General features: G+C 49.1%; 1 protein-coding gene and 1 pseudogene across 1 annotated transcript in view; one reads left to right on the forward strand and one right to left on the reverse strand.

Moving 5' to 3' along the window:
- INTS3 (integrator complex subunit 3) overlaps positions 1 to 24,261 on the reverse strand; it is a 37,620-nt gene extending 13,359 nt beyond the window's left edge. Inside the window, exons 1-10 of the mRNA XM_081791999.1 lie at positions 24,114 to 24,261; positions 15,963 to 16,046; positions 14,511 to 14,594; positions 9,279 to 9,392; positions 9,002 to 9,086; positions 6,976 to 7,042; positions 4,459 to 4,603; positions 3,421 to 3,550; positions 2,050 to 2,147; positions 339 to 530 (exon numbers count right to left, since the gene is read on the reverse strand). Of these exons, the coding sequence (XP_081648125.1) occupies positions 339 to 530; positions 2,050 to 2,147; positions 3,421 to 3,550; positions 4,459 to 4,603; positions 6,976 to 7,042; positions 9,002 to 9,086; positions 9,279 to 9,392; positions 14,511 to 14,594; positions 15,963 to 16,046; positions 24,114 to 24,257 (1,143 nt within the window). The 5' untranslated portion in view covers positions 24,258 to 24,261. The remainder of the gene's footprint in view (positions 1 to 338; positions 531 to 2,049; positions 2,148 to 3,420; positions 3,551 to 4,458; positions 4,604 to 6,975; positions 7,043 to 9,001; positions 9,087 to 9,278; positions 9,393 to 14,510; positions 14,595 to 15,962; positions 16,047 to 24,113) is intronic.
- A 3,002-nt stretch (positions 24,262 to 27,263) lies between these two features.
- LOC132686859 (small nuclear ribonucleoprotein G pseudogene) lies at positions 27,264 to 27,490 on the forward strand (annotated as a pseudogene).
- The last annotated feature ends 205 nt before the right edge of the window (positions 27,491 to 27,695 follow it).

The following is a 27,695-nucleotide window of genomic DNA, read 5'->3' on the forward strand; positions in this document are numbered from 1 at the left end:
AGGAAGGAGCCATTCAGAGGAGTAACCACACATGGTTCTTGGAGCTAAAAGTAAAGATAGGGAGGCCTCAGAAATCTGGGCTTGGGGACCAGCAGTAAAGACAGAGAACCTATCCAACCACAAACCCAGATGGGAAATACTGAGTGTAGTCAACTTCCAGAGGGACAAACCTAAGCAGGACAAAGGCTGACACTCAGCGGGAAGAAGTGAAGGAAGGGGTACTGCCGGGTAAGGGTCAGGAGGCCAAGAGTCAGGAAGAAGCAAGGAAATATGGGAAACTCAAGGGACGAGGACCCTTCACCACCCCAGAGCCTCCACCCTACAGCCCAGCCCCTCACCGTGCACGTTGTCAGGAGCCAGCCGATGATGGCCCATCGGGGCAAGATATCTGAACTCAGCACTTCGTTAGAAGGGTGGACAACCCCACAGATGTAGCGGATGAGGTCACAGCGCAGAGACTGACTGTCTGGGGTTGACAGGTACTGGCGCTGGAACCAATCCTGGTAGCGCTTCTGTTGCCCGAACCGCACCTGGAGGAAGGGGGCGCTGGAGGAACTTGGAAGGAAGGGCGGGGTCTCGGGCGGAGGAACGGGAGGACCGCTCAACACTAGGCGTGACCTACACCTCCATCTTGTGCTTCAACTCATTCGCTAACTCACATTTTCTTCTCAGGAGAGACCTTCCTTCCCAAAGGAAGACTTGCTGATTTAAATCTTCCTCGACTGAAAAAAGCTGCCAAGAACCTTCCTCACTCACGTCTTGTGCCAGGGTTGCCTTCGTTCCTGCCACCAACCTAATGTCCCAATTGCCCCCAACTGTGACTGCAGCTGGATTTCGGTTCCTTCCTCCTGTTCCAGTCACTGAGGCTCCAGTTGTAAGCACTTTTCTTATCTTTTCTTATTTTCGCGAGCCCCTTGTGGCCAGCAAGGAGTGTTCCTCGAGAACAAGGACTGAGCCTGACAGAAAGCTGACCAAAAGCTTTCTGATGTCGAGTGACTAAAGGGTCACTATCCCAGGTACACAGACCCTCCAAAGCTTCTTGCAGCAATTCCTTCCCCCAGTCAGACTCTAACGTGGTTACAAATAGCAACACTGAGTAAGAGCCGAAATCTGGTTTTCCTCTTCTATTCCCCAAATTCAACCAAAGCAGAGAGCAGAAAGGCTAAAAAGAAAGATACGTCTAGACCAACACTGTCCGATAGAATTTTCTGCAATGATGATGGCTACTGAACCACAACTGAGGTACGGAATCTTTTATTTTACGTAGCTTTAACTAATTTACTTATTAAATTATTTTTGGCATTTATTTTTAGTAATCCCTACGCTCAACGCTCAACGTGGGGCTTGAATTCAAGACCCTACCTTGAGATCAAGAGTCACATGCTCTACCAACTAAGCCAGCCAGGTGGCCCTAGCTTTAACTAATTTAAACCGCAACCCGAAGGTGGCTACTACATGGGATAGCACAGATCTGCGCGGTTCTCCTGGATGACTCAGGAAACCAAAAGTAGACTAGGCCAGAAGGCTCCCCAACTCCAGACTGGCTGTAGAGGAGCTGCTGCCTGGAAACTCTGTTAAACAAACATAGATTCCTCAATCAGATTATGTGGGAGACTGGGATCCTGGGACATGTATATTTAACATGCTGCTCACCCGATCCTGCTAGAACTCAGCCATGTTTGGAAACCACCAGGCCAAAGCTCTTCCTGAGAATTCACATGTGGCCATAGGAATGGTGGGTTTTCCAGAATGAACACCTCTCTATACGCTTTTACACACATTTCACATTTGTGAATTACATAATTTGGGTACAATTTTTGGTTTAGCGATGGTTTTAGATAGACTGAAAGCTTCACAAGAGCTCCAACTATACCTATTTTACTGAACACTGTATCCCCAGCTCATAGCACCTGCCCAATGCCAGGTAGATCGGGTACCCACTTGGCCACCACTCTGCCAGCCAGCACTCAACGGTAATGCATCTGCAGGCCGGAGGAAGAAGCCCAGCTAACCTGCAGCTTCTGCTCCTGCTGCAAAAGATTAGCTTACCCGGGAGGTCATGAAGAGGAGCTTAGTCTCCATATCTGGGGTTAGACGACATGCCAGGAATTTTCGGGATGTTCTGGACTGAAGAAGCTGCAGGATACCTGGACCAAGTATGTAAGGGAAGAGAAAAGAGAGAAGCCTGAGGACCTTCCAGAAGGAGTAGAAGGCAGGTGGGGAACCTGGGCCAGGTACTTATGGCCAGTGGTCTTGCTCATGGGGAAACTCTAAGACCAGACCAAGAGAGGTCAAGCACAGATACAAGCGGGGGCTCTAATCAGCATCTGAATGTTCTGCTCCAACCAACCACCATCCCCAGGACCCAGATATATTACTTCTTTTCTGTTCCTGGCCGTTCAGAGCCCCCTACTCACAATATCCAGTTGGCAACATGTGGGAAAGTTAGGGGAAAACATGGGAAACCCTAGCCTCTCTTTCTGCTCCTTATGGTCCCATCCCTGGGTCCTGGGATTAATGTGGTTGTGGTATAGGCACGGGCTCTGGAGTCAGACAGACCTGGATCCAAATCCTGCCTCTGACACTCACTAGCTGTGTGGCCTTGGGCAAATTACTTAATCTCCTTGAGCCTCATTTTCTTTATCTGTAAATATGGAAAGTAAAATATCCATCTTACAGGGTTGTCCTGAGGATTAAATGAATCAACACACGTGTCTAGCACACGTAAGCACTCAAAACAACTCAACACATGTCCGATATAAGAGCAATACAATATAAAGGAGGACCAGGACCTTCCCCTTCTTTCCTGACTCTCCAGGGCTCAGACAACTGTTTCCATGTGCACATGCGTGCGTGTTGGAGGTGGGGAGGGACCCTGAAAAGGGAAAACAGCTTTCAAAAGGACCTTGTCAGGGAGAGGCACACAAGACTCCCTCTCATGAACAGAATTTTGGCTAGGCTGGATCCTTGGAATTCAGAGGCAAGACTGATCCCAGGGAGAAGCACTCTCTTACAGGGCTAATCCCAGCCCCTCTGCTGACTCAGTCTCACGAGCTGACCTCTGACTCCCTGCTGGACCCAGTGAGCCTGGAAACTGGCCATCAGCTCACCTCCCAAGCCAAAGAGCTGGAGGGGGAGGGGGAGGAGGAGGAGGAGGATCACGGCTCTGCCTCAGTTTTTTCTTGGGACCAATGGCAGCAGCAGTCTGCTAGGCAGGGGCTGTCTGGGAACCCTAAGAATTGCTCTGGACCTCTGCCACCCCCACATCCAGCTGTACTTGGCAAAGCCTGCCCTGTCCCAAGCTCCCTATTTCTGGCTGCCAAAGCCTCTCCTACCCTCCAGCCTCTGCCCTCTTGATTCACTCAGCACATACTCCGAACTCCCACCTCTCAAGGGCAGGATGCCCTGGCCCTTCCTTACCTGTGAACTGAGGACTTAAGGCCTGAGGGTTATGGATAATATCTTTCCAAAGCAGTTCAAATTCTGGTATCCTGGCAACATTCTGAAGTAGTCGTACGAGGTCCCGGCCAATCATCAAACATTCCATGAACTTGATGAGGGGAGGGGGGACAGGAGAGAGAATGAAAACACGGATAATTTACCTGCTGCAGGGAGGACCAAGGAGCAGCTCGTTCTAGGGAAGGAAGGAAAGAGGGCCGAAGGGACCAGAGGATTTCTTCTGGCACCAAAGGACTGGCTCCCAGCTGCTTGGGGGAGAGAGCTGGAAGCCGGGGATGGACATAAGGAGGATAGGTTACTGGTAACTACTGAAGCCCTGCTGACTTCCACATGAATCTACTCCTCTCTCCTCCCAGGATGGTTTTGACCCAGATCGAGAGACTACAATTCCAAAAGGACAGGACAGGCAAGCTAAGCCCCAAACACCTTTCCCCAAACTCCCCTTGTCCAACAGAACAATCTATGGTAATGGAAATGATCTCCATCTCTGTGCTGTCCAAAAGGGTCACCATCAGCCACAGGTGGCTAATGAGCACTTGAAATGTGTGTAGATAATTCAACTAAGGAACTCAATTTTAAATTTAATTTTGATTAACTTTAAGTTGCCACATATGGGGAGTGGCTACTGCATTCGAGATCAGAGCTCTGGGACCTCTCTTGGGAGATCTCGGAGTGGACAGTTCATAATCCCGCTTGACCACGGCCATCACCCAGGTGTGGGGGGGTTGCATAATAATGGGCAGCCAGGGTCTGTGGTATACAACAGTGTCCATGAAGAGGGCCTGGAAATCCCTCCTCCAGGGACAGCAGTTCCTGGAGCCAGAGCTGCTCCACGCAGATTCCCACCTTCTCCCTTGCTCTGTTTCGGAATGATGGAAAAACACCAGGCCTTGAACCATCCCCATCTCCCCAAAATGACATCTCTAGCCTAGGTCAGCTCACAAAACTTACACAGGTGTCCCATCCTAGGGTTCACCTGCCCACAGTCTTAGCCCTCACCCGTTCGCGAAGCAGCGACATGCAAAAGTCCACCTCCTTCTGCCGCAGGGCCTGGAGCTGGGCAGTTCCGTGGTGGTCGACGATGAGGCGGAGGTACGTGTAAACAGCCATGGCGATGAGGATGCTGCTCTTCAACACCCATTCCCTGCAGAAGGGGGGTGGGGGGGGTGGGGGAGGAAACACCTGGCATCTGCGCTCTGTCCAGACTTGTTCCTCCTCCCAGTTCACGCCCACACTTGGTTCTGGGGCCTCAGAAATGTCCAATGATTGACACTGGGAGGAGGATCTTTGATTTCTTGACTATTTGCTCGTGACCCATCTTGGACTACCAACTGGCTCAGGTAGGGACGAGCTCCTACCACTCTACCAGGCGCCCGATGGAGATAAGCGCTGACTGAAAGCAATCTCTCTTTTTCACATAACTATCGAGCTTCCAATCAAATACTTGCTCACTGATGAACTCGTTCAAACATTTACTGAGCACCTGTCATGTATGTGCCGAGCACCACGCGAGGTACTGGGGACAGAGATTAAACTACAGCTTCTATCCAGCCCAGAGAATGGGGAAAGAGGTTCTAGAGGTGTCCCAAAGCCAGCAGTTCTTACAGAGTGGAACGAGGACCTCCAGAAGCTAAGACACCTTGAGAACGCTGGCGGTTTTAGGGTGCACTGTGTCAGCCCTGCCACTGTGCCTGCCATGAGCGGCCCTCCATGCCATACAGGGTTCCCTGGCTCTCTGGCCATTGCTCCCACTCCCAACGAGGTACCTGCCCTAAATCATAATCTGAAAAGAAGAACATGATTTTGGATGGCAAAGCCTATTTCCTCAGGAGTTTTTAAATTTCCCTGGGGGAAGGGGGTAATGTGCTCCCTGCTGCTTTCAAAAGGGTAGAAAGACAGCGGGGAGAGGACAAAAACTCCAATGCTGTCTCAAAGTGCCAAAACTGGGAGCTATCTCTCTCAAGCCAGTACTTATAAGGCCTTTGGCACCCCTGCTGGAAGCCAGGGAACCAGAGAAACAAGTTTAATTAAGCCAACCAGGCAACATCCTGATTCCGGAAAAGTGCTCGAGACACCTAATTAAAAGACTCTGGTCTTTTCCTTTCAGAGAGTGAACGCAGAATCCAAGGACAATGGGGAGGCCCTCCCCCATGTGCTACCTGTTAATTCCATGGCCCTAGAAACACTTGGGGAGGAGGGAGAAGGGGAGATGTGGAAGAAGACTTTGTTTTGTTTTGTTTCTGAGAGAGCGAGAGAGCAAGTGAGCCAGTGCGCATGTGAGTGGGGGAGGGGCAGAGGGAGGAGAGAATCCCAAGCAGGCTCTGCGCTCTCAGCACAGAGCCTGACACTGGGCTCGATCTCAGGACCGTGAGATCATGACTGAGCTGAAATCAAGAGTTGGACACTTGAAACCGACTGGGCCACCCAGGCATCCCAAGAAGATGGTTTTAAACATCTAGGGACTCACTTGCACCGAAAGATTTGAGTTTTTGTGGGGTAGGAGCAAAGGTAGGGCAGTTACGTGACACCTGTACACGGAGACCGCTCCCAACTGCCCAAATGAGGAAAATGCAGCTTTACAGTACCAGAACAGAAACAAAATGAGAACGATCATTTAGGAAGACTGTCAGCAAAGGTGATGAATGTAACTGAGTCCTGGGATGGGTAATAAAGAGAAAAAGAAAGTGAGACCACTGGACCCAGGACACCAGACAGGCACAGACACCCTGCAAGAAAGTGCTAGGATCTCCCAGGCTGTGCATCGGCACCAATGGAAGTGCCCGAGCCGGAGCCGCAGAGGAGAGCCCAGCCCAGGGCACTAGGTGGCGCTGCACGGCACCTGACCCAGCTCTCCGCTGGGGCAGTGCCCAGAACAAGTGTGAATAAGGGAGGAAGTCTGTTCTTCTGAACCACAGGAAATATGGACATTTGACTACTGTGGTGGCCTCACACAAAACAGACTCAGAAGTCAAGCAACAGAAGACCAAGAGGAGGCCTTGCCCCCAACAAGTTCAAATACGGAACAGCCCTTATAAAATTTCTGGTCCTTTGATGGGAAAAAGAAAGAACTGGCCAGAAGCCCAGCGTGTCCCCCTTACGTCCTCTACCACCGCAGCCCCCCAGCCCTGTGTGCAAACTTGAGCAGAATTCCTGGGCCCGTTACCTCCTCACTCCCATCTCAAGACAGCAGGGGTTGTTGGGTGGAGAGCCTCAGAAGGGAGAAAAGGGGTACCTGCCAGGCCCGAGTGGCTGGCTGGCCCCACTCTGCTGAGCTCATTCTCCCATGTCTCCCCCCAAAGATAAACATTCCAAGGAGGTCTGGATCAAAAATAAACCCTTATCAGATGAAGCTAGTTTTTCCTGGGCTCTGAGATGTTTTGGCAAAGACCTCTTCCCCACCCCTCAATCCCCTGGGCCATACCATACCCTTGATTCCTCCATTTGCCCTCCCTCCCCCTCTCTAACCCTAGGTGTTCTCAGGCCGCCCACACCTGTACCCATCAGGGCAGACTCTACCTCTGCTCTGTCAGGATATCCAGGACACTCTCTGCCAACCAGATATTTTTTGCAGTAACATCTCCACCTGATTTCAAAGGGGGAGAAAACAACGAGAATGGCTTTCATTAGCAAGTCCGCTAATCCAACACAGTTCTTCACCCATCCTGTTTCTCCATCCCTAACTGCTATCCCATCATGGAGGTTCTGAGTGTTGGAACACCTGCTTTCTGTTCAGTCATGCTTTGAAGTTTCCCCTTTGCTTCCACAGAGAAAGGAAGGGAAGGTTCTATAATTTTCCAGAAACCAGAGCTGCTATTTTTCTATAACCTGGGGGTTGGAGTGGGACTACTCTGACCCTGGAAAGGGAATGTCTAGGACAGAGACATGAAGAGCCCCTGGTTGGAAGAAAGGGTGACATCTCAAACAGGGCCTGAGATACAGGCAGCCAGTGACAGTGGCCATCCAGCATCAGGGTGTCCCAAACCAAGTCAGGCACATCACAGGCCAAGGGTTTCTTGTTTCAGGCACAAGACAGGCCACGGTCTTCTGTGCTTGCTATGGAACTTTCTGGGGCAAAATTACACGTGGCGATGCCAGACCAAAGTCCGAGGATGAGAAGCGGAGACTTAGGAAGACCAAACCAGGAAAGGAAACACCAGGAGGTAAAGGAGCCAGCACACCATCATGCTTGCTCCTTCCTAATTTAAAAAGTCAGTGTTGGGCCCCGACTTCGGCTCGGGTCGTGATCTCATGGCTCATGGGTTCAAACCCTGCGTCGGGTTCTGTGCTGACAGCTTGGAGCCTGGAGCCTGTTTCGGATTGTGTCTCCCTCTCTCTCTGCTCCTCCTCTATTTGTGCGCATGTGTGCGCGCTCTCTCTCGAAATCAGTAAATAAACTTTTAAAAAAATTTACAGAAAATTTGCAAGAAAAGTACTTTTTTTCTTGAACTATTTAGAAGTAAATTACAGACATAATTTTCCATACTTTAAATTTTTTTTTTTTTTTTGTAATTAAGTACAATTCACATACTGTAAAATTCACCCATTTAAAAGTATACAAGGGGTGCCTGGGTGGCTCAGTCAGTTGAGTGTCTGACTTCAGCTCGGGTCGTGATCTCTCAGTTTGTGGGTTCGAGTCCTGCGTCAGGCTCTGTGCTGAGAGCTCAGAGCCTGGAGCCTGCTTCAGATTCTGCGTCTCCCTCTGTCTCTGCCCTTCCCTGGCTCATGCTCTCTCTCTGGACCCTCCCTTGCTTGTGCTCTGTCTCTCTCAAAAATAAACATTAAAAAAAAAAGAAAAAAAAAGTCAGTGTCCACATAGTCACATATCACACAGGGTAAGGTTTATGCACATCAAAACAGGAGCACCAGGGTTACAGACAATCTTAAAGAGGAAGCAAGGAACCAATGGGAATGAGGAGATAGCAAAGCAGGGTCCTTTTTAAACAAACACATGTGATTTGGGGAGAAGAGGCAGCATGGACAAGCCTCTTGGATATTCAGTGACTCGGACTGATGTCACTGCTGCCAATGAGATAATAAAACCTAAATGTCAGGGTCTCTCCAGTGACATAGTTCTTTCCCCAAACCGGTCCCATCAGATGTCATAAATATTTGGAAGCAAGAGTTTGGAATGTGGAGGTGGAACCAAGGAAGATACCTGGGTTTCTGAAAGCATACAATGTCACGGGAACAAATCATCTGCCCTCCCCTCTCTTCCCATTCCTTCCAGATCCTTCCTGATCCAACATGCCATGAAACCCCAGAGTAAGGACTGGCCAAATCAGGCCAACTATTCTACATCATGCCCTGAGTTTGGCAGGAAGGAAAACAAGGCAAGGCAAGACGTATTGCTTCAAGAGACCCCCCCGCCCTGTGATTTTTCCATTGCTTTCTGCATCATTGTGTGGCCGGAAGAGGCCTGTCTCAGGAGAAAACAGTCCAGGCAACCTAGGAACTGAAACCCCAAGGCCCTTCACTGTCCTCTACAGCCTGCACCTAGCCTCTGGGCTCCTCTCTCTCCTTTCCACCCTTGCCATCAACTCACCAGCAATCTGCTTCATGAACGTCATGCACACACCGTCAGCTCCCAGAACCGCACTCTTCACTAGTTCCCGCACCAACCACACCAACTAAAAGGGAGAGGAGAAGACGGATGAAGAGAAGGGCCTGCAAATTTGAGGAAAGGGTGAATCCAACCACGTTACAGTTTAGGTGTACGAAGGCAGGGCATGTTATCCCCGATTCCTCTGTCCCTTCTTTAAGAGGGGATCCAAACTCTAGCATGTCTTTGAGCTGGATCTCTCTTTCCTTCCTGGCCTTACCTGAGTACGGCAGGTATCCTGCAGCTTCAGGTACTTCTCCATAAGTATCTGGTTGATCTTGTTCAGGACAATATTCATGCCGTCGCGACTCACCAGAGCCAAGTCCCGGTAACACTGTGAGAAGCAAGGTCGTGAGCAGCCGGCAGGCTGAGGACAGGCTCCCCCCCCACCACCTTAAATACCACTCATGGGATTCAAGTGGCCCCTGTGGATGCTGCCCTTCCACAGGGCTCCTCCACCCCAACCCCACCCTGGCCCTGTCACACACGGTGGGAAAAGGAATGCAACTACTCTCCGAGAAGGCAGAAAAGCCTCCTAGGAAAGGCTCCTTGACCCCCCGTGTCTCTTCTTAGAAACCGTCACCCTGTTCCATGCCACAAGCTGAGCAAAACCAGGTGGAGGCCGTCTGCTTTTCATCTGCCAGTGAAAGGTCACTGCAGGATGGGTTTGGTTGAACAGACCAGAAAGGATCTCAAAGAGGTTTTTAGACCTGTATTGACTCAGCCAGATGAAGCAAAGGGCTTAGGAGCATTAGGGTAAAGGATCCAGGGACCAAGGCCCCAGAAAGAAAGGGCAGGACCAAACTGAACTTCTTTAATTAAACATCATTCTTCTTTTCTCTGGACTGCCCTTTGCTCTGCCAAGACTGAAAAAGGAGGGGTCCTTAGGTGCACCCAGCCCTGGGAGAGGTGAGGCAGAGTACGCCAATCTTTGAATGCTCCTGCTCCCCTTCCTGAGAGCGTTCTCACCTCTCTCTAGAGAGAGCAGACTCCCAGAGGAAGGCCTCAGGAGGCCTCACTACCCACTGAGCTCCAGGCTGTCAGGGTCTCAGCACAAAGGCACCTTGGAAACATACCTCCTACCTCGGAAAGCCAGTGGCATCAACAACGATAGCAAATATGCTAAGCTAACGTGCACTGACACTGTGCTCCGTATTACACATATGGTTGCATTTGAATCCCGTAACAACCCTCTGAAATAGGTGCTACCAGCTCTGTTCTTACAGATGAAGAAAGAAACAGGTACAAGGGAGTAAAGTAACTTGCCCCAGGTCACTGAAGAGACAGAAGAAGAGCCAGAATCCAAGTCCAGGCAGTCCCGTTCTAGATTCCATGCTTGTCACACCTCTCTGCCAGTGCTAGAAATAGCTGCGAGAAGAGGCTACTGGGGAGGGAGGTGAGGACCTAAGGTGGCTGTGAGACAACCACATCCCTAAGCTCTTTCACCCTCAGTGTCCGGAAGGGAAGTGCTCCTCCTGCGCTCTGGCCTTGATATAGGAGGGACTCCTGAGCCCTTAGCTACTGTTACTTCCTCCGGCCTCTACGGCCCGTAAGTCAAACGACTGATCTGATAAAAACACCAACGCTTCAAGATCCCTCCTGTGCCACAACTTTTCATACCCTTTTCATTCCCAAAGGAGAATTTAATTATCCTCTGACTCCATCTGAGATCAAAAAGTACAAGCAAAAGGGAGGGCGCCTGGGTGGCTCAGCCGGTTAAGCGTCCGACTCTTGATTTTGGTTCAGGTCATGAGCTCGTGGTTCTTGGGATGGAGCCCCATTTTGGGCTCTGCATCTCCCTCAGTCTCTGCCCCTGCCCCATGCACATGCGTGTGCATGCACGTACGTACTCTCTCTCAAAAATAAACGCTAGCAGTAAAAAAACAAGAAGTACAAGCAAGCAAGGGAATAATTAATTAATGGATAAGGGAACCCAGTGAGCTACTGTCAATGTGGTGGTTGGTAAACGGTGCTTCTGCCCTGGAGCCTCCCTGCCCTGGAGGTGTGACTTACAGGCTGGGCACAGAGGAGGAGGGAGACTAAGGCAGAGGAAGATCCATGTCAGGACAGACAGAGACCAGAGTCACCAGAGAGGAGCCCTGTCTGTTCCATAAAGAGCAGAAGTGCAGAAGAGACCCGGGACAGGGAAGGAGGACAAGTTTCTCAGGAGACACAGGGACAGATGAAGACAGAAGATCCTGTCTGCCTGATCCCATGTGCCATGTGGGGCCTTACCAACCACACTGTTGCTAACACATGCAGCTGAGCAGCAGGGCACCCCTTCCAGATGCTGTCAGTTGCCTCACCAACCCCTGTGCCAGTTTTCTGACTGGCTTGGAAGAGAAGTAGATGGGGGAAAAAAACCCAAAACAAAACTCAGTGGGGACCAGAGAAGAGAAGCAGAGAGTCTCAGAAGAAAGGAAAGGTGACAGGATGGCACGGAGGCAGCACTTGTGCCCCAGACCCTCCAGGCTGGGCCCAGGCAGCCTCCAACCCACCTTCTTAACCGAGAACTACCAAGGCCTGGGTCCTTGACTCTGAGGAAGAGAAACTGCCACACCCTCCCCTATCACCTTCACCTCCTAACTGCTAGTGCCTGCCTACTCAGCCTCCTACACCCCCCAACCCCTGAGCCAGGCCTGCTCCCAGCTGTTCCGTTCAGACATCAAATAGGAAACAGATACACTCAAAAACTGTAAACATAAGGGCTGCCGAGAGGGCAGATGAAAGCTAAGGTACAAGTGGAACAAAACCCACCCCATACATACTCCACTCTGCGCCCAAAGCCAGCCTGCTCTGTCCTTAACCGAGAGTTCTTGTTTACCTGCTCAACCCGCCCTTGCTGCGCCCACTAAGAAGTCCCAGAGGGCTGGCCCTGACGTCTGCACCGGCCTGCCACCTGCCAGCAATGACTGAGGCTCTTCATTCAGCTCCTGCTTTCCCAGAGCAGATTTCTAATGTGCTCAAGACTCAGTGTCTACTACCAACCTCTCCACCACCCCTGCCTCCCATCTCTCGGCCTGTGAAGATCCAGGAGCCAAATCTCCACCCTATCCTGAGGTTTCTGGTCCAGAGACAGAATTAACCGCAAGCAAACCCTTAGAAAACACACCCCTTCTTTTACGCTGATGCCTAAAACAATGCATCAGAGTCCGTCCTCACCAGTAACTCCGACTTGAAACTTCCTCAGGACAGAAGGATTTCACAAGATAATCACCCTTTTAGGGAAGAGGACCAAAGCACCTCAGAAACATGCCACACATTCTTCCCATGCTCTGACCTGGTTCAAGGTCTCTCAATGAGTCACTACCTGCTAGCTCCTCATTTCCCTAAAACCATGTCTTCTGACCCCCCTGATTCCACCTACTCTGTCTCAAGAGCCTTGACCCAGTGGCCTGTCAGCCTAGGATGTTCCAAAGAGGGGATTTACTTGGAAACGGCTAGCACGTGAACACCATCCTGGTGCAGCTGTCAAACAGCTTGAGACCCAAGGCAGGAAGGATCTGGGCCACCCTCATGAGGCTGTCCCAGGGCAGAAAGAAGACAAAGTGCTCTAGCCCTTTGCCATGTCTAGACAGCCAAATTCATGACATAATGAGCATTTATGATGCAGAGGCCTATGGCCTTTCACTGTCAGGCTAGGCAAAGAGCTGAAAATACCACGCACACCCTGCCCCCTTCACTGAGGTTTACTCATTTACCTTAGCTGATTCCAATCCCACCTGAAACCAACAAAAAAACCCAGCAGACTGGACAAATTTGCACTGAGGTGACTGCACAAGGCTTTAACTGTATTTATAAAAGCCCACATAAGAGAAAACAAAACCTTAACCCCAACCGCTTCACCCCCGTCTCTGCCAACAATTTCTTTAAAATTGAGCAGCTAGACCGGGTCACGTTACTGTTTATAACCACTAAATTGGAGACATTCATTTGTCTTCAAGGGTCTGGATGATAAATCCAGTATGAAAATGAAATGCCAATTTAATTCAACAAGGTTCCAGCTCAGAAGTGGCCTGGGACGCCAAGGACCTGTGAGTACACACTGTTCTTCCACGTTACACACACCCTGGATGTGACTCCAGGTGGCATCGGTGGAGTACGAACACATCAGGGTGCCGGGCTCACAGGTCCTTCCCCTGAGGTTAATTCAAGCCGCTACGCCAGAGGGCTGTGGGCACCCTGTCCTTGTCCCTGATGAGGATTTTCTTTGGTACTCCTTGAACAAATGACAATGTCTCTGTCCTCTAATTACCTTATAGGTAACCTGGGAGTGGTTTGGGAAGAAGGGACAGAGCCACCAACCTCATATGGCTTTTGAGAAGATTAAATGAGATCCTGTCTGGATAGAGCCCAACAGAGCGCCGGGCACAGAGCATGTGTTTCCCCATGTTCAAGGAAAGGCCAGTAAGAACACTGAGTGTCCCCACTCCAAGCTCCTCTTCTCTTAGTATCATAGAGTCACTGCTAGACACCAGACATACCCTTCTAAACCACGGTCCCAAGACTCAAAGGACACAGAACTGCTGCAAAGGGGAATTCTGTAGAGGCAAAAGACAGAATCTTGTCGCTTTTTTAATTAAAAAAAAAAATTGTTTTTAACATTTATTCACTTTTCAGAGTGAGAGAGACAGAGCGCAAGCAAGGGAGGGGCAGAGAGAGAGAGGGAGACACAGAATCCGAAGCAGGCTCTAGGCTCCGAGCTGTCAGCACAAAACCTGACACGGGGCTTGAACCCACGGACTGTGAGATCATGACCCGAGCCGAAGTTGGACGCCCAACCAACCGAGCCACCCAGGCGCCCCTTGCTACTTTTTTAAATGAAAGAATGGAATCCGAAGAGATCACCCTGCCTAATCCCTGACCCCAAAGAAGGATCCCACTTAATCCATTTCACCTAAAGGAGACTCTTCTGTGAAGACCCCAGACTAGTTTTCACACAGTACTCGTAAGGAAGTCTGGCCCCAGTGGGCTCCAGGGTTCTCTTGGCCACTATGCTATTGTTGCACCAACTGTCAGCATCAAGCTGTTAGATCCTACTGATGGCAGTGTTAAGCCTTTCTGTTCACTTTCCAGTGACAGACCCTGCAAAGTACTGGGTAAAAACTCTCAATGGACCTGACTGCATTTGCTCGCTTCTCTTCTCTGGACTAAGTCCCGACTCTCATAACCTTGACCATCACTCTACAACATACAACTCTTCAAATGCTTTTCCACTGTCACAAATGCCTTTTCTTGCCCTTTAGCTTGAAAATCAAGACATAGAGAAAGGATCGGAGTCAGAGAATGACTAATTCACTGAGAGTAAAACAGGAGCTGTATGCATATCTGGAGAACAAGGTGATCCAGCTCTGGCCAAGAGGACTGGCACTATGTCAGCTAACCATAAGTTCCACCATATCCCCAGATTCTACCTGAGGAGAGTTTGTGAGTTCAGAGCAGGGAGTCTTACCTTCTGAGCTTGGGCGGGTTCGGTGAGGACAAGGGTGAAGAGGCCCAGGCAGATTTCCTCATGCTGGGGGGGGCCTTTGCACACCTGGGACATGAGGAAGGAAAATAACTAGTTGTCACTCACAGGAGAAAAGTTCTTGAATACAGTTTCTCCCAGAAAACTTGGATAATCTGCAAAGGAGAATCATCAACTCTTCTACCTGATGATTTCCTTCTCCTAAAAGTGATAAAGCATGTGTTTCAGGAGAGAGGTGGAAGGAAAGGACAGACCCTTATTGCCTTCTCCGAGGCTTAATACAGGCCAGCATTTAAAATGGGAAAAAGGGGCACCTGGCTGGCTCAGTCAATGGAGTATACAGCTCTTGATCTTGGAATTGTGGGTTCAAGCTCCACACTGGGTGCAGAGATTACTTAAAAATAAAATCTTGCAGGGGCGCCTGGGTGGCTCAGTCAGTTGAGCGTCCAACTTGGGCTCGGGTCATGGTCTCGTGGTCTGTTGAGTTTGAGCCCCGCATCAGGCTGTGCTGACAGCTCAGAGCCTGGAGCGTGCTTTAGAGTCTGTGTCTCCCTCTCTCTCTGCCCCTCTCCTGCTCATGCTCTGTCTCTCTCTGTCTCAAAAATAAATATAACCATTAAAAAAAATTAAAATAAATAAATAAATAATAAAATAAAAATTTTCAGGGTGCCTGGGTGGCTCAGTTGGCTGAGCATCCAGTTTCAGCTTAGGTCATGATTTCACGGTTCATAAGTTTGAGCCCCACGTCAGGCTCTGTGCTGACAGCTCAAAGTCTGGAGCCAGCTTTGAATCCTATGTCTCCTTCTCTCTTTGCCCCTCCCCTGCTCACATTTTGTCTCTCTCTCTCTCTCTCAAAAATAAACAAACATTAAAAAAATTTTTTTTAATAAAGTAAAATAAAAATTTTCAAAAAATAATAAATAAAATGGGAAAAAAAATCCTACTGTACCACCTTTACCAGACCTTAACAGCCTTCAGTAGGAAAGGAGGAAGCTGCAAAGTCATTCATGGAGTAATAGGCCTTGGGCAGGTCACTGAACCTCTGGTATTTTTAAGGAGAAGCCATAACAAAAATATTTTGCTATAAATAAAAAGGAAATACTAAGCATTCACTATGTGCCAGGAATTACTCTAAGACCTTTACATGTACTATTTAAAATCCTTTCAACCTCACAGATTAGGAAATGTAAAGGATCAAATATGAGAGAATAATTTGCAAAGACAAAAAAAGTCACTACAGAACTAGGAGTTATTTTTAAAAGCTATTTAAAGACACCTAAGTTCCAAGAGACAGATTCCCACAGTAAGACAGAGAAGAGAGAGGAGCTGGGACATTCAGTTCTGTCCCTCATGCCCAGCCACAAAGTGCTGTATCTTCTGGGTCATGTCTCACAGCTCCCGGAGCAATGGAAGTGGGGCGGGGGGGCATATACTTACGTGGGCGTTGAGGGCATCGTTGGCCTCCCTCTCTGAGACACCAGCAGTCATCGATGTCACAATGCTCATACATCTTTCTAACCTCTGCGAAGGGGTGAGAAAAAGTTCAGAGTGTGTCATACCACCACCTGCAAAGTATTTCTGGCCCCAAAAAGTTTTCAAGAAACTTAAACCTCATCATACCTCTAGCTCTAACTACCAGTTTACAAGTAAAGTCACACGGGGGTATAATCAGCAAACCAGAGTGTGGAAACCATGACCGGCAATCTGGTTCTTTAACATAGAAACTGCAAGGAAAAAAAAGCAGGGAGGGAGAAACCCATGTACTAAAAGAGATTTAAGACCATAGCCCATTGAAAGGCACCTGGCTGGCTCAGTCAGCTCAGCATGCGACTCTTGATTCTCAGGGTCATGAGTTCAAGCTCCACCTTGGGTATAGAGCTTACTTAAAAAACAGGGGCGCCTGGGTGGCTCAGTTGAGCATCCAACTTCAACTCAGGTCATAATCTTGCAGTTCGTGGGTTCAAGCCCTGCATTGGGTTCTGCGCTGACACCAGGGAGCCTGCTGGGATCTTCTGTCTCCCTCTCCCTCTGCCCCTCTCCTGCTCTCTCTCTCTCTCAAAAATAAATATTAAGAAAAAATTACAGGGATGCCTGAGTGGCTCAGTCAGTGGAGGGTCCGACTCTTGATTTCAGCTTAGGTATTGATCTTGCAGTCTTAAGATGGGGTCCCACATCAGGCTCCACACAGAGCATGGAGCCTGCTTGAGAGCTTTCTCCCTCCCTCCCTCCCTCCTTCTCTCTCTCTCTCCCTCCCTCCCTCTGCCCCTCTCCCCTGCTTACACTCCCGCTCTCTTAAAAAAAAAAAAAAATCCTAGCCCATTGAATAAAAGAAGAATCCACTGGTATGCACATAACAACTAGATGAAAAGGGAAAGCTCTTTGACAGTGCAATGCTAGCTGATAAATGCATTAGGAATGACTGAGTCAGGCAAATATCATCAAGGGGTGCTAAAACCAGAGGTGAAATTATGCAAGACACTATTTACTTGGGTTCAAAAATACTTAATTACAAAGGGAAAAGAGTAACTACAGGAAATTCTAGAGGATATACCACCTTAACAAAGTGATCAAAGTCAACATCCCCAGTAAGGAGACAAACTGACGACACCACATGCCTCAACAGGGTGCACTGAAAAGGCTAGAACAGCACTTGTACAGTTTTCTGTCCCAAAATGCATTATCTCAATCTAATCATGAAGAAATTTCAGACAACCCAATTTGAGAGATATTCTACAAAATAACTGATCTGTCAAAAGCGTTTAAGGTCGTGAAAGACAAAGACAGACTAAGAATCTGCCTCAGATTAAAGAATTAAAGACAGAGTGCACCTAAATGCCACTTGTGGTCCTGGACTGCTATAATGGACATTGTTGGGACAACTGGGAATACCGCAGTATGTTCTATGACAGTAACAGATCTATGCTAAATGTTCCGATCTTGACGACAGAGCAGTGGTTATGTAGCTGAAGATCTTTGTTCTTAGGAAATACAGAATGAAGTGTTTAAACCCTGAGTGGTGTCGTGGCTGCAACTTACCGTCAAAAGGTTAAACAATAATATGTATACAGACAAATGTTAATAATCGTTGAATAATTTGGATGAAAAGTATATGGGAATTCTATGTATTATAACATTTCTCTAAGCTTTAAATTTTAAAATAAAAAAACTTAAAAAATTAAAGAAATGGGCACCTGAGTGGTTCAGTTGGTTAAGTGACCAACTCTTGATTTCAGCTCAGGTCAAGCTCACGGTTCATGGGTTTGAGTCCCACGTCAGGCTCTGCGCTGACAGTGTGGAGCCTGCTTGGGATTCTCTCTCTCTTTCTCTCTCTCTCTCTGCCCCTCCCCTACTCATGCTGTCTCTGTTTCTCTCAAAATAAATAAACTTAAAAAAATTTAAAATAAATACCCTTAAAAATTAAAATAATTTAAAAAATAAAGCGTATCAATCAAATGCAACATGTGGTCCTTGTCTGAGTACTGACTTGAACATACCAATTATAAAAAGGAGTTATGAGACAACCAATTTGAATTAATATTTTATTGTTAAAAAAATTACTATTAATATTTTTAGGTATGACACTGAGGCTATACTTAAAAAAAACAAAAACCCAAAACTTTCCCTCACAGACATACATATGAAGTATCTACAGATGAAATTATTTATCTTGGATTTGTGTCAAAATAATCCAGAGATTGGGGGGGAGATAAAACAAGATTACCAGGGACTGATAAGTATGGAAGCAGTGATGGCTCCAGGGGAATTCTACTGTTCTACTTTTTAAGGTTTGAAATGTCCCCCCAAAAAGTTAAAAACAAATTTTATTTTTACTATTATTATTTTTAATCTTTTTAACATTTATTTAATTTTGAGAGAGAGACAGACGACCATGAGCCGGAGAGAGGCAGAGAGACAGAGGGAGACACAGAATCCAAAGCAGGCTCCAGGCTCTGAGCTGTCAGCACAGAGCTTGATGTGGGGCTCAGACTCACGGACCACGAGATCATGACCTGAGCCGAAGTCGGATATTTAACCGACTGAGCCACCCGGGCGCCCCAAAACAAATTTTAAAAAATGAGTGTGAGGAAAGAAAAGGACTAATGGAGAAAAGGCCAAGCTCGTGCCTGAGGCTCTGGTCAAACAAAGGTGGGGACAGCTGCATCAAAGTCCACCCAAGAGCTACTCTAGTTTCAGAGGCCAACTCTAACATGGCACGCGCTCAACATTCTAAGACCTTAGTCACTACTTCCTGTTCTGAAGAAGCATTTAATACTAAATACTGAGAAGATATTGATAAACGTATCTCATATTAAATCAGTGAGCCTCTCCATTATCACCACCTAACTTACTTCCTGAGTCTTTTAAAACTGTATCTTGGGGCACCTGGGTGGCTCAGTCGGTTAAGCGTCCGACTTCAGCTCTGGTCATGATCTCAGGGTTCATGAGTTTGAGCCCCGCATCCAGCCCTGTGCTGACAGCTCAGAGCCTGGATCCTGCTTCAGATTCTGTCTCTGGCTCTCTCAGCCCCTCCCCTACACACGCCGTGTTGTCTCTCTCAAATTTAAATAAACATTTAAAAAATAAAAAAAAAAATAAAAAAAAAAAAACAACAAAAACCTTTATCTTGAGGACTAACCCAAAAACTATTTAAGGAAAACCAATTCCCAATGATGGTGATGCTGGCAAAATGGACAAGGGCAGGCAATTTACTTCCCCTGATCCCAGAAGTCATTACAAAGTGTCTTGCTGACAAGTGGCTGCGTGGCAAGCACTGTGAGGAACCGTGAATAAGGACAACGGAAAGGGGTGTAGGAACGAAAGGTAATCGTGTGTCTCCCTCGACCACCATCCTAAGTTTGCCTACATGCATCCCTGACTAAGAGCACACAGGTTGGCACAGAGAACTGTGTTAAGGCAAGGAGCTCCCACAGCCACAACACTTCAACCTAAATCAGGCCTAAAGTCCTTCATATCTGAAGGTAGGACAACTTCACTGCCCATCAGGTCTGACCGGCCTCCAAATTAGGTCAGATCAGCAGGCTCAGCCTTAGCAGACAGCACCTGTGTACTTGTGAAAAGGAGCCGTGAGATCACATGAAAACTGAGCTGTGAGATCCATTATTTCTCAGTCCAGCTCCCGCATGATAAGGAGAAGGAAGGAGAAACAGGTGGATTTTCCCTTTTTAAATTATATCCCTCTGTAAGATAGTTACCAATGGCTGGAGAATCCGTTCCGCCAGCTGCTAAACCCTGCTTACCCAGCCCAGGTGAACGGGCAGCACAGCACCCTAAGGCTCCAGATATTACTTCCTACTCAAAGGAAGAAGATTCTGCTGAATCATCAGCGATGCAAGAGAAGTCAAACGGCAGCTAACTAACAGGTAAACTAACAAGCACGGTATAGAAGAACCCCCTCACTACCCGCCTGCCTTAAGCCAATCTTGGGTGAGTTCCTTAGCCTCTCTAAACCCTGGTTTTCGATCTGAAAAATAGAAAAAGCCCTGTATCACAAGGTTGTTCTGAGGATCACACAAGACAAGCATGCAGCCTCAGTTAAATTATCACCTGTTCCATTTGTGAAAAAGCTCAGCAACTACACAACCCCATCTATGAAGACCAGACCACGCCCCCATCTCCTGCTACTTCTTCTAATGGCATGTGTTTAAAGACTCCTGAAAACTGAGCCCTCCTACTACAGGACACGGATAAGTCCCTAACAAGGCTGTACAGGTTCCTCTCCTAACCACTCTCTGTAAACTTGTGCCTTCCAGTAAAGGGTAGGGGAGGTGGGAGGAGGCCTGACTGACGGGCCCAGCACCAAGACCCTCACGCAAAGCTGGATACACAGCCCTAGGGGCTTGGCTATGTTTCTGGCTATGATGTAACCACAGAGACCTTGGACAGAACCAGGTTTCTCTAGGCCCCTCCTTGATGTTCTAAGCTCCACTCAGAGGCTTGAGTCAGTTCTATGGGTCACTGCCCAGTCAAAAACAAAAGTGGCCTCTTGGAACACGGAGGCCCAGTTAAGGATGTAGGAAGTGGGAGAGTCCAGAATTTGGATGCATGGATAAAAGCAATGAGGAAAGAAATGCGGGCCCCAGTCCTTTCCAGGCACAGAAATATAAAAGATCCTGCTCTTCCCAAACTACAGAAATTACTTTTTGCAACAGAGATGGGAGAATGAACTACAAATCATTGGGAGTGACAGAAGGACCACACCCCCTCAAAGAGGGCCACAGAAGTCAAATGCCTACTGCCAAGTAGCAATACCCTGTCCTCTACAATCCCCCAGAGGCCCCTGGTAAAGACGGAATCATACATGCAGTTTCCAACAATTGCTGGCAGAGTGGCTCTGTTCAGAGTAAGCCCTCCGTGACAGCACCTCAGACTGCTGAGTAAGTAGTTACCATCTCTAGGAGCATCTGAAATGATTTTTCTAGTACTAAGACGACCTGACCATGTTCTCCATGACAGCAGCAATAGATGGAGTGGGGGCGGAGTGGGGGGAGGCCTTCCAAGCTGCCAGTACACCTGAAGCTTGAGACTGGAGTCAGAGAGATCCCTCTAACCTCCCAGTTTCCCTTCCCTCAGAAAGGTGAACATATAGTCTGGTCAAAACGTATATATTAAATACTGCTCTCTTACGGGAAGTCTGTGGCCCTGAAAGACGAGATTCCACTGCCTTTAGGAAAAGAAGATATGGTCCAACCTACCAAATCCCCGAGGGCCCACATTAGGAAAGTTACTGAGTAAGCTGCATTCCAAGTATTCTACAGCCAAGAGTCACTTGTGAGTGACATGAGGGTCTTAGGAGAAAACACGAGAGATGACTCAAAGCCAGTTCCCTGGAGTTTTCACAGACAGGGTCATGAACTGTTCCTCGGAGCCCACCTGGCGGGGATGCACCTCCACCTACCCCTAACGCTAAGGCCTGTCTGTGGCTAGGAGGGGGTGCTGGCTTGTGACCTATAGCCCTGCTCCCAGCCTGACCTCAAAGCAGACAAGGTCCTTCCTGGTGAGGGATGCCCAGGAACCTCATGTTCTACACGCCTCCCATTTTTGGCACTATCTTTATCTCATTCCCCAAACTGAAATGGGATGGGCAAGAACTTCCCCTTCAAAGAGAGGGACAGAGCCGAAGAGAAGAAAGGAGCCAACAGTGTCCCCGGGGAGGAGTCGCGGCTCTTGCCTGGGATGCGCTTCGGCAGTGTCTCATACTCCAGGACACTGGAGGCCGTTCCTCATCACATCCAGCTGTAAGGACCCCAGCCTCTTCCCTGCCTTCACCAGGTTTTTGCGGGGATCTGTCATTTTTGTTTTTCACCTATGGGTGCGCTATCTCCACCTTTAGAGGATAAGCTCTTCCAGGCAGATTTGGGCCTCCCTCATCCTGTCTTATTCCTATCTGACTCGGCACACGGGAGGCATGCATAGGTAGGAAACTACCTCTGTGTTCCTGGGCGACAGGTGGGCCTGTGATGGAAAACAACCACACCGAACAGAGACCTGTCAATCAACACCAGGTCTTGATAACTTCTGTGTGCAGAAGAGACCCATGGGGAGACCCAGAGGAAAAAGCCAGGAAGTCTTGTCCTCAGAGACACTCTTGTCCAGTGAGAACCACACACGTGGGTTAAAAACAGTGGCAAGGCTTGCTGGAAAATTCAAATGCAAAGGGCAAAGGCCAAGAAGGAAAGGGGGGAGCCAAGGCGTGCTGGGAAACATCTACAGCACAAAGGATAGGAGGAAAAGAAGAAAGACCCTCCCTCCCCCTTCTCTCTGGAAACAGCTGAAAGTTCACTCTGTCCAAAACAGCACAAATAAATGAATAAATACTTCCTCTCTTTTATGGTCCCCTCCTGCCACATCACTGAGTCTAGCAGCAAACACACCACTGTTCAGAACAGGATGCCATACTACCCTGTAGTACAAACTAGCAGAGGCAGGATGAGCCCTCTCGCAATCAGGGTGGGGAATAAACAGATTTTCATCCAGCCCTTGAGGTCTTTTCCCCTCCACCCAAACTGGTGGAGGGATCAAAGGCAGTCAACTATTTTCCTTCTACAATTCTAGAGCCGCAGTGCCACAACAGACATCTCAAAAAATACTTTGACAATGACAGTGGCTCCTTCTAAAGAAGTGGATAATTCAAAGCGCCAGACAATCCTAAAGTCATTTTGGTTTTGAGGATACATTATTTTTAGAAGCATTGTTCACGTTCCTAATTATATCTACCTTAGCTCAGAAGAGCAACAGCAGAAAAGCTGGATTTATCTAAAAGCACTCAGAATTATGGGGGAGAAGCATGATGGGAAACCAGCCTGCGTGCGGACACTGGCTAGGTGGGTAACCCCCAGAGTTCTACCCAGCCACCTTCTGTGTGTATGTTCTCCCATTTTGTACCTAAACCAACATGTTTTTCAAATCTAAACTATGAATTCCACGTAACTGCCTGCCCACCCTCTAGTATCTGATAAAGGGCAGTGAGGCAATGACAAACTTAGAAGCAGGGAAATGGCCAGGGAAGAGCCAGACCCTGCTCATGCACTCATCCTATCCCAGGACAACCACTGGGTTCAATGTATTAGGTCTTACAAACAAAACAGTTCGGCAATCATGTCTCAGTTCTGGGTCTCACACTCCTAAGCAGGTCTCTACCCAAGTAGCAGTGCAAAGGGATACACGATTAACCCTGGGTTGTCAGGACAAGGCAAGAGGAACAAGGGAGATGGGGGGAGTAGCTGGTAGTCTAGAATCCCCATTCAGGTCCACAGCATCACCTCAGCGTACCCCCTTTCTCAGCACCCTTGTGTGGTTCCTATCTAGTCCTGTTCTGTATGTATGTATGTATGTATGTATGTATGTATGTTTTTTTAAGATTTTATTTTTAAGTCCTCTCTACACCCAATGTGGGGCTCCAACTCACAACCCTGAGATCGAGAGTCTCATCCTCCACTGTCTGAGCCAGCCAGGCGCCCCAATCTGGTTCTGAAGGACAGTCCCCTAAGTCCCATTCACCCCCTCACTGCCCTGCTGCAGTTGACGGTATCCAACTAAACGTTACTCACTAGTCCCTAGGTCTTCGCTCATTCTAAATGCCCAGTTAACATCACCGTCAACCGACTGTGTCTACCGGAAGCATTACCTAACAGGCTCCAAAGCCTGCTGCAAACTCCTATCAGCCCCCCAGACACCTACACACACACACACACACACACACACACACACACACACACACTTCTCAACCCAATATATGACCTAATCCAAAGCAGGGTAAACATTAAGACTAGCTGTGGTCTGTGCGTGGAAAGGAATGTCAAAAATAAACTCGGTAGATCAGGACGGTGTTTCCCTCCCTCATCAACACCCCCCCCCCCCCCATTTTCATCCTAGTGACTGCTGTTGCTATGACTACCTGTTCAGGAAGTTGGCCCTCGCTCCTTCCTTCAGGAGCAGGAAGTCTGGAGCAGTGTTTGTGCTGCCTCAGAAAAGCCCTGAAGGCCTCCTCCCCGACCCCCCGACCCGCATCCGCTCCAGAACCCCTCCTCAACCCAATTTCTTAACTCCCTTCCCCACCCCCACACCTACCTCCTCTAACTCATCCTTGGCATCCAAACTGGTTGAAAGTAGCAGCCTCCCCCCTCCTGGGGCTCCTGCTCCCGCTCCTCCTCCACCTCCCGCTGCTCCCGAAGCAGCAGCTGCTGCTGCCCCCTTTCCCTTCGGTATCTCCATGGCTGCTGCCAGGAGACGGGAGGAGGCCAGGGGGTGGACGGGTGGGAAGTCCTAGAGACGAGGAACTCTGGGTTGCCAGGACCCGGGGGCAAGAGGGGGGAGTGGGGCAGGGGAGGGAAGGGTCCCTGTCCCGTCCACCCCGCCCTCCTCTGCCAAAGGCCGCTCCCGTGGAGGAGGCGAAGGCGGACGGCCCTCTAGATCCTGTCTCTGCGGTGGCAGTGCTGGGGAAAGGCCGCCAGCTCCTGAGTATGCCGGGGTAGGGGTCTGCACCTACGGAAAGGGAGGGGAGGCTTCCGCCCCTGAAGTGGAAGGGGAGCCCTTTCTGACTTCCGACCCTAAGAGAAACAGGGCAAACCCTCAGTTCCTGCCTCAGGAGGTGGGGGAAAGCGGACTCCTGCCCCTGAAGTAGGGGTAGGAAACCTTCCTGGCTGGTGCCCCAAGGGTTGGGGAGCGAGGCTTCTTGGGATCCGGCCCCCAGGGGTGAGGGTGAGGCAGTGCGCGCTATAGGTGGACACGGAGGACCAGCTTCACCCCACACCACACAGAGGCGGCCATGGTGGAAGGGCGGGGGGCGGGGAGGCTGAGGGCGGCGGCGGCGGCGGCGGCGGCGGCGCGGCGGCGGGGAGGGATCGCGGAGGCCGGAAGTGAGGGGCAGCGGTCCAGGCCTCGGCCAATCGCGGCTTCCGCGGTGGCGCAGGGTCTCACAGGAGCTGGTCGACGACGGCCGGTCCGGCTGCCAATGGCAACGAGACCGGCATGATGGACAACCAGAGCGGCCAATCGCATTCCACGTTTCGCTCGTGGAGGGGGCGGGGGGCGGACGAGACGACTTCCCGGAGGTGGGTGGGCGAGCGAGGCGAGGCGAGCAGGAAGGGAAGCTGCGCCTGCGCGCGCTGGCGGGCGTGCCCTGACGCGCTTGCGCGGAGCCAGCCTCCTTCTGGCGCGTAGGTGGGTGCGGGGGCCTGGCCGCCGTTCCCGCGGAGTCTGCGAAACCCGAGGTCTGGGCGCGAGCAGACGGAGCGGGACGCTCACCCCGTAAGCAGTGTCAGAGCAAACGTTGTCAGCGGGCGCGGGGCCAGCTCCCACGGCTGAGTTGGCATCGCACAAGCCGCAGGCGTCTGCGCTCACGAGTGCCGTCGTCCCCCAGAGGCTGCAGGAAAAGCGCGGGTTCGGCATTAGTCGTCCAGCACTGGCTCCGCAAACGTGGCTGACGGACGGGATCGGCTTCGTGTCCGTCCTGAAGTCGTGCGTGGTCTGGATCCCCGGGGGCGCACCTGTGCTTCCTGGTTCCGTCCTGCGTCCCAGCAGCCTTTCCCGTTTCCCCAAGAGCGCTTTAGGGGTGCCTTCCCGATCCACACGGGAAAACCCATTCTCTGCTGGCCATGCTCTCTGTGCAGTGTACACAGGGCTATCTTTGAGAGGAGATTCCTTTTTAAAAAGCCTTTATTTTGAGAGCATCGTTCTGGGGCTCGGCATCATGACCCTGATGTGATGACCTGTGATGAGATCAAGAGTCTAAGGCTTAACTGAGTGAGCCACCCAGGTGCCCCAACGTTTTAAACTGAGAAGCGTTGTGCACATGTTACCGATGTGGGAGATAGGCAGAAGGAAATGGCAGAATTAAATGTCCTCATAGCCTGAGGCTCAGTGACCACTACTTGAGGCAGGCCAAGTAAAGTTTCTCCAGGAAGTCCCTACCGTCTCAATCTTAATGCTTCGCTAGAGGGAAAACAACCTTAGCTTGACAATAGCTAGGCCTCCAGTGTCCTGGGAGTCTTTAGCATATGGAAGTCTCTTTGGAAACTTCCCGTTTGACTTCACCTCCCCCAAATCAGCAGTATATAAGCAGTCACTCCTTACAACCCCAGTGCAGCTCTTCCTGCCCACGTGTCCTGTTCCTGTGTGCTTTAATAAAATTACCTTTTCGCACCAAAGATGTCTTTAATTCTTTCTTGGCATTTGACTCCGTACCCCACCATCACCCCAAAACTTCATCAGTTATCACTGCAGGGGATCCTATTTATTTCCATACTTGTTAGGGCTTAACATTTTAACTCTAAATACACTTGGCATTGAAATGATGTGGGTCATCCCTTCAGTTGGCTCTCGTGGATTCCTTTACCGTATTAACTGTAAGACCTCGGGCAAGTTATTTTGACTTTCTGTAAATTATCCTACCCGTAAAATATGGAAGAAGCAGACTGGCTTATCTCTGAATACTCTTCCAGCTCAGGAAATCTAGTTCTATCTGCCTATGCTTTGGATTCCTTCTAGGTGCAAAGCACTGCATTAGCCACTGAAGAAGTCATTATAATAATGTTACTATGGGCCACTGTGTTACGGAACCAGGCTGGAACTCTGGTGGAAAAACCAGGCAGCACTCGGAGATCTTGGTGGATTGGAGATTTAGTTAACACCGGTGGGCTCAGAGGAGACCGTTTCTCGAAAGATCTGAGCCCTGAATGAAGGGGGAAGGGTAATTTACAGTTGTCACCTTCCACATCTGTGGTGGGTTTTCGCACTCAGCAAACAGGGCAAGAAGAACAGGGAAGAGGGGTCTCTAAGCCAGAGACCAGAGCCTGTTTTAGTTGGCCATCTTATGGTGTAAAACTTTATTCATTTTCCCAACAACTGAAAACGTGGAGATTTATTAGGCGAAGAAAGAAAAGTTAGTTTTAAAACACTACGTTCATGGGGTGCCTGGGTGACTCGGTTAAGTGACCGACTTTGGCTCAGGACATGATCTCACCAAGTAAATGTAGTGCTTCTTTAAAAGCACCTTACCAAATAAATAAATAAATAAATAAACATAAAAGCACCTTACATAGGGATGCCTGGCTGGCTTGGTCAGAAGAGTGTGAGACTCTTGATCTCTGGGTTTTGAGTTCCAGCCATATATGTTGGGTGTAGAGATTACTTAAAATCAGAATCTTTAAAAAATAAAAAAAATTAAAATACCTTCCTTAAAAAGTATTTTGGAATCTTTGAGCTCACCGAGTAGTCACCATGAGCAAAGCTCACCCTCTGGAGTTGAAAACATTTATAGGCCATAAATTATTGAAATTAGTTGGTGGCAGCATGTCCAAGGAATATTGTAGGGGTTTGATCTCTTTGTGAATCTTGTGAGAGATGAATGTGTGGACATGCCAACTAGGGGGCAACAGAACAATACTGGAATGGTGGTAATTTGAGGACATAGTATCATCGTGTTAGAAGCCTTGGAACAAGTATAAACAGTGGGTGTTCACCAGAAGAAATGAACTGCTTCCACAAGTCCCCTCTCTCCATAGAACCTGTTTCACTACAATATAAAAATCAGTCATGTGCATTTTCATATTGAACTTTTTTGTTAAATAAACTTTTGTGATAGTCAAAAATACATATTTTGGGGCGCCTGGCTGGCTCAGTTGGTGGAATATACAATTCTTGATCTCAGGG

The sequence above is a fragment of the Panthera onca genome, chromosome F1 (assembly GCF_046562875.1).
Source record: "Panthera onca isolate mPanOnc1 chromosome F1, mPanOnc1 haplotype 2, whole genome shotgun sequence".
Lineage (NCBI taxonomy): Eukaryota > Metazoa > Chordata > Mammalia > Carnivora > Felidae > Panthera > Panthera onca.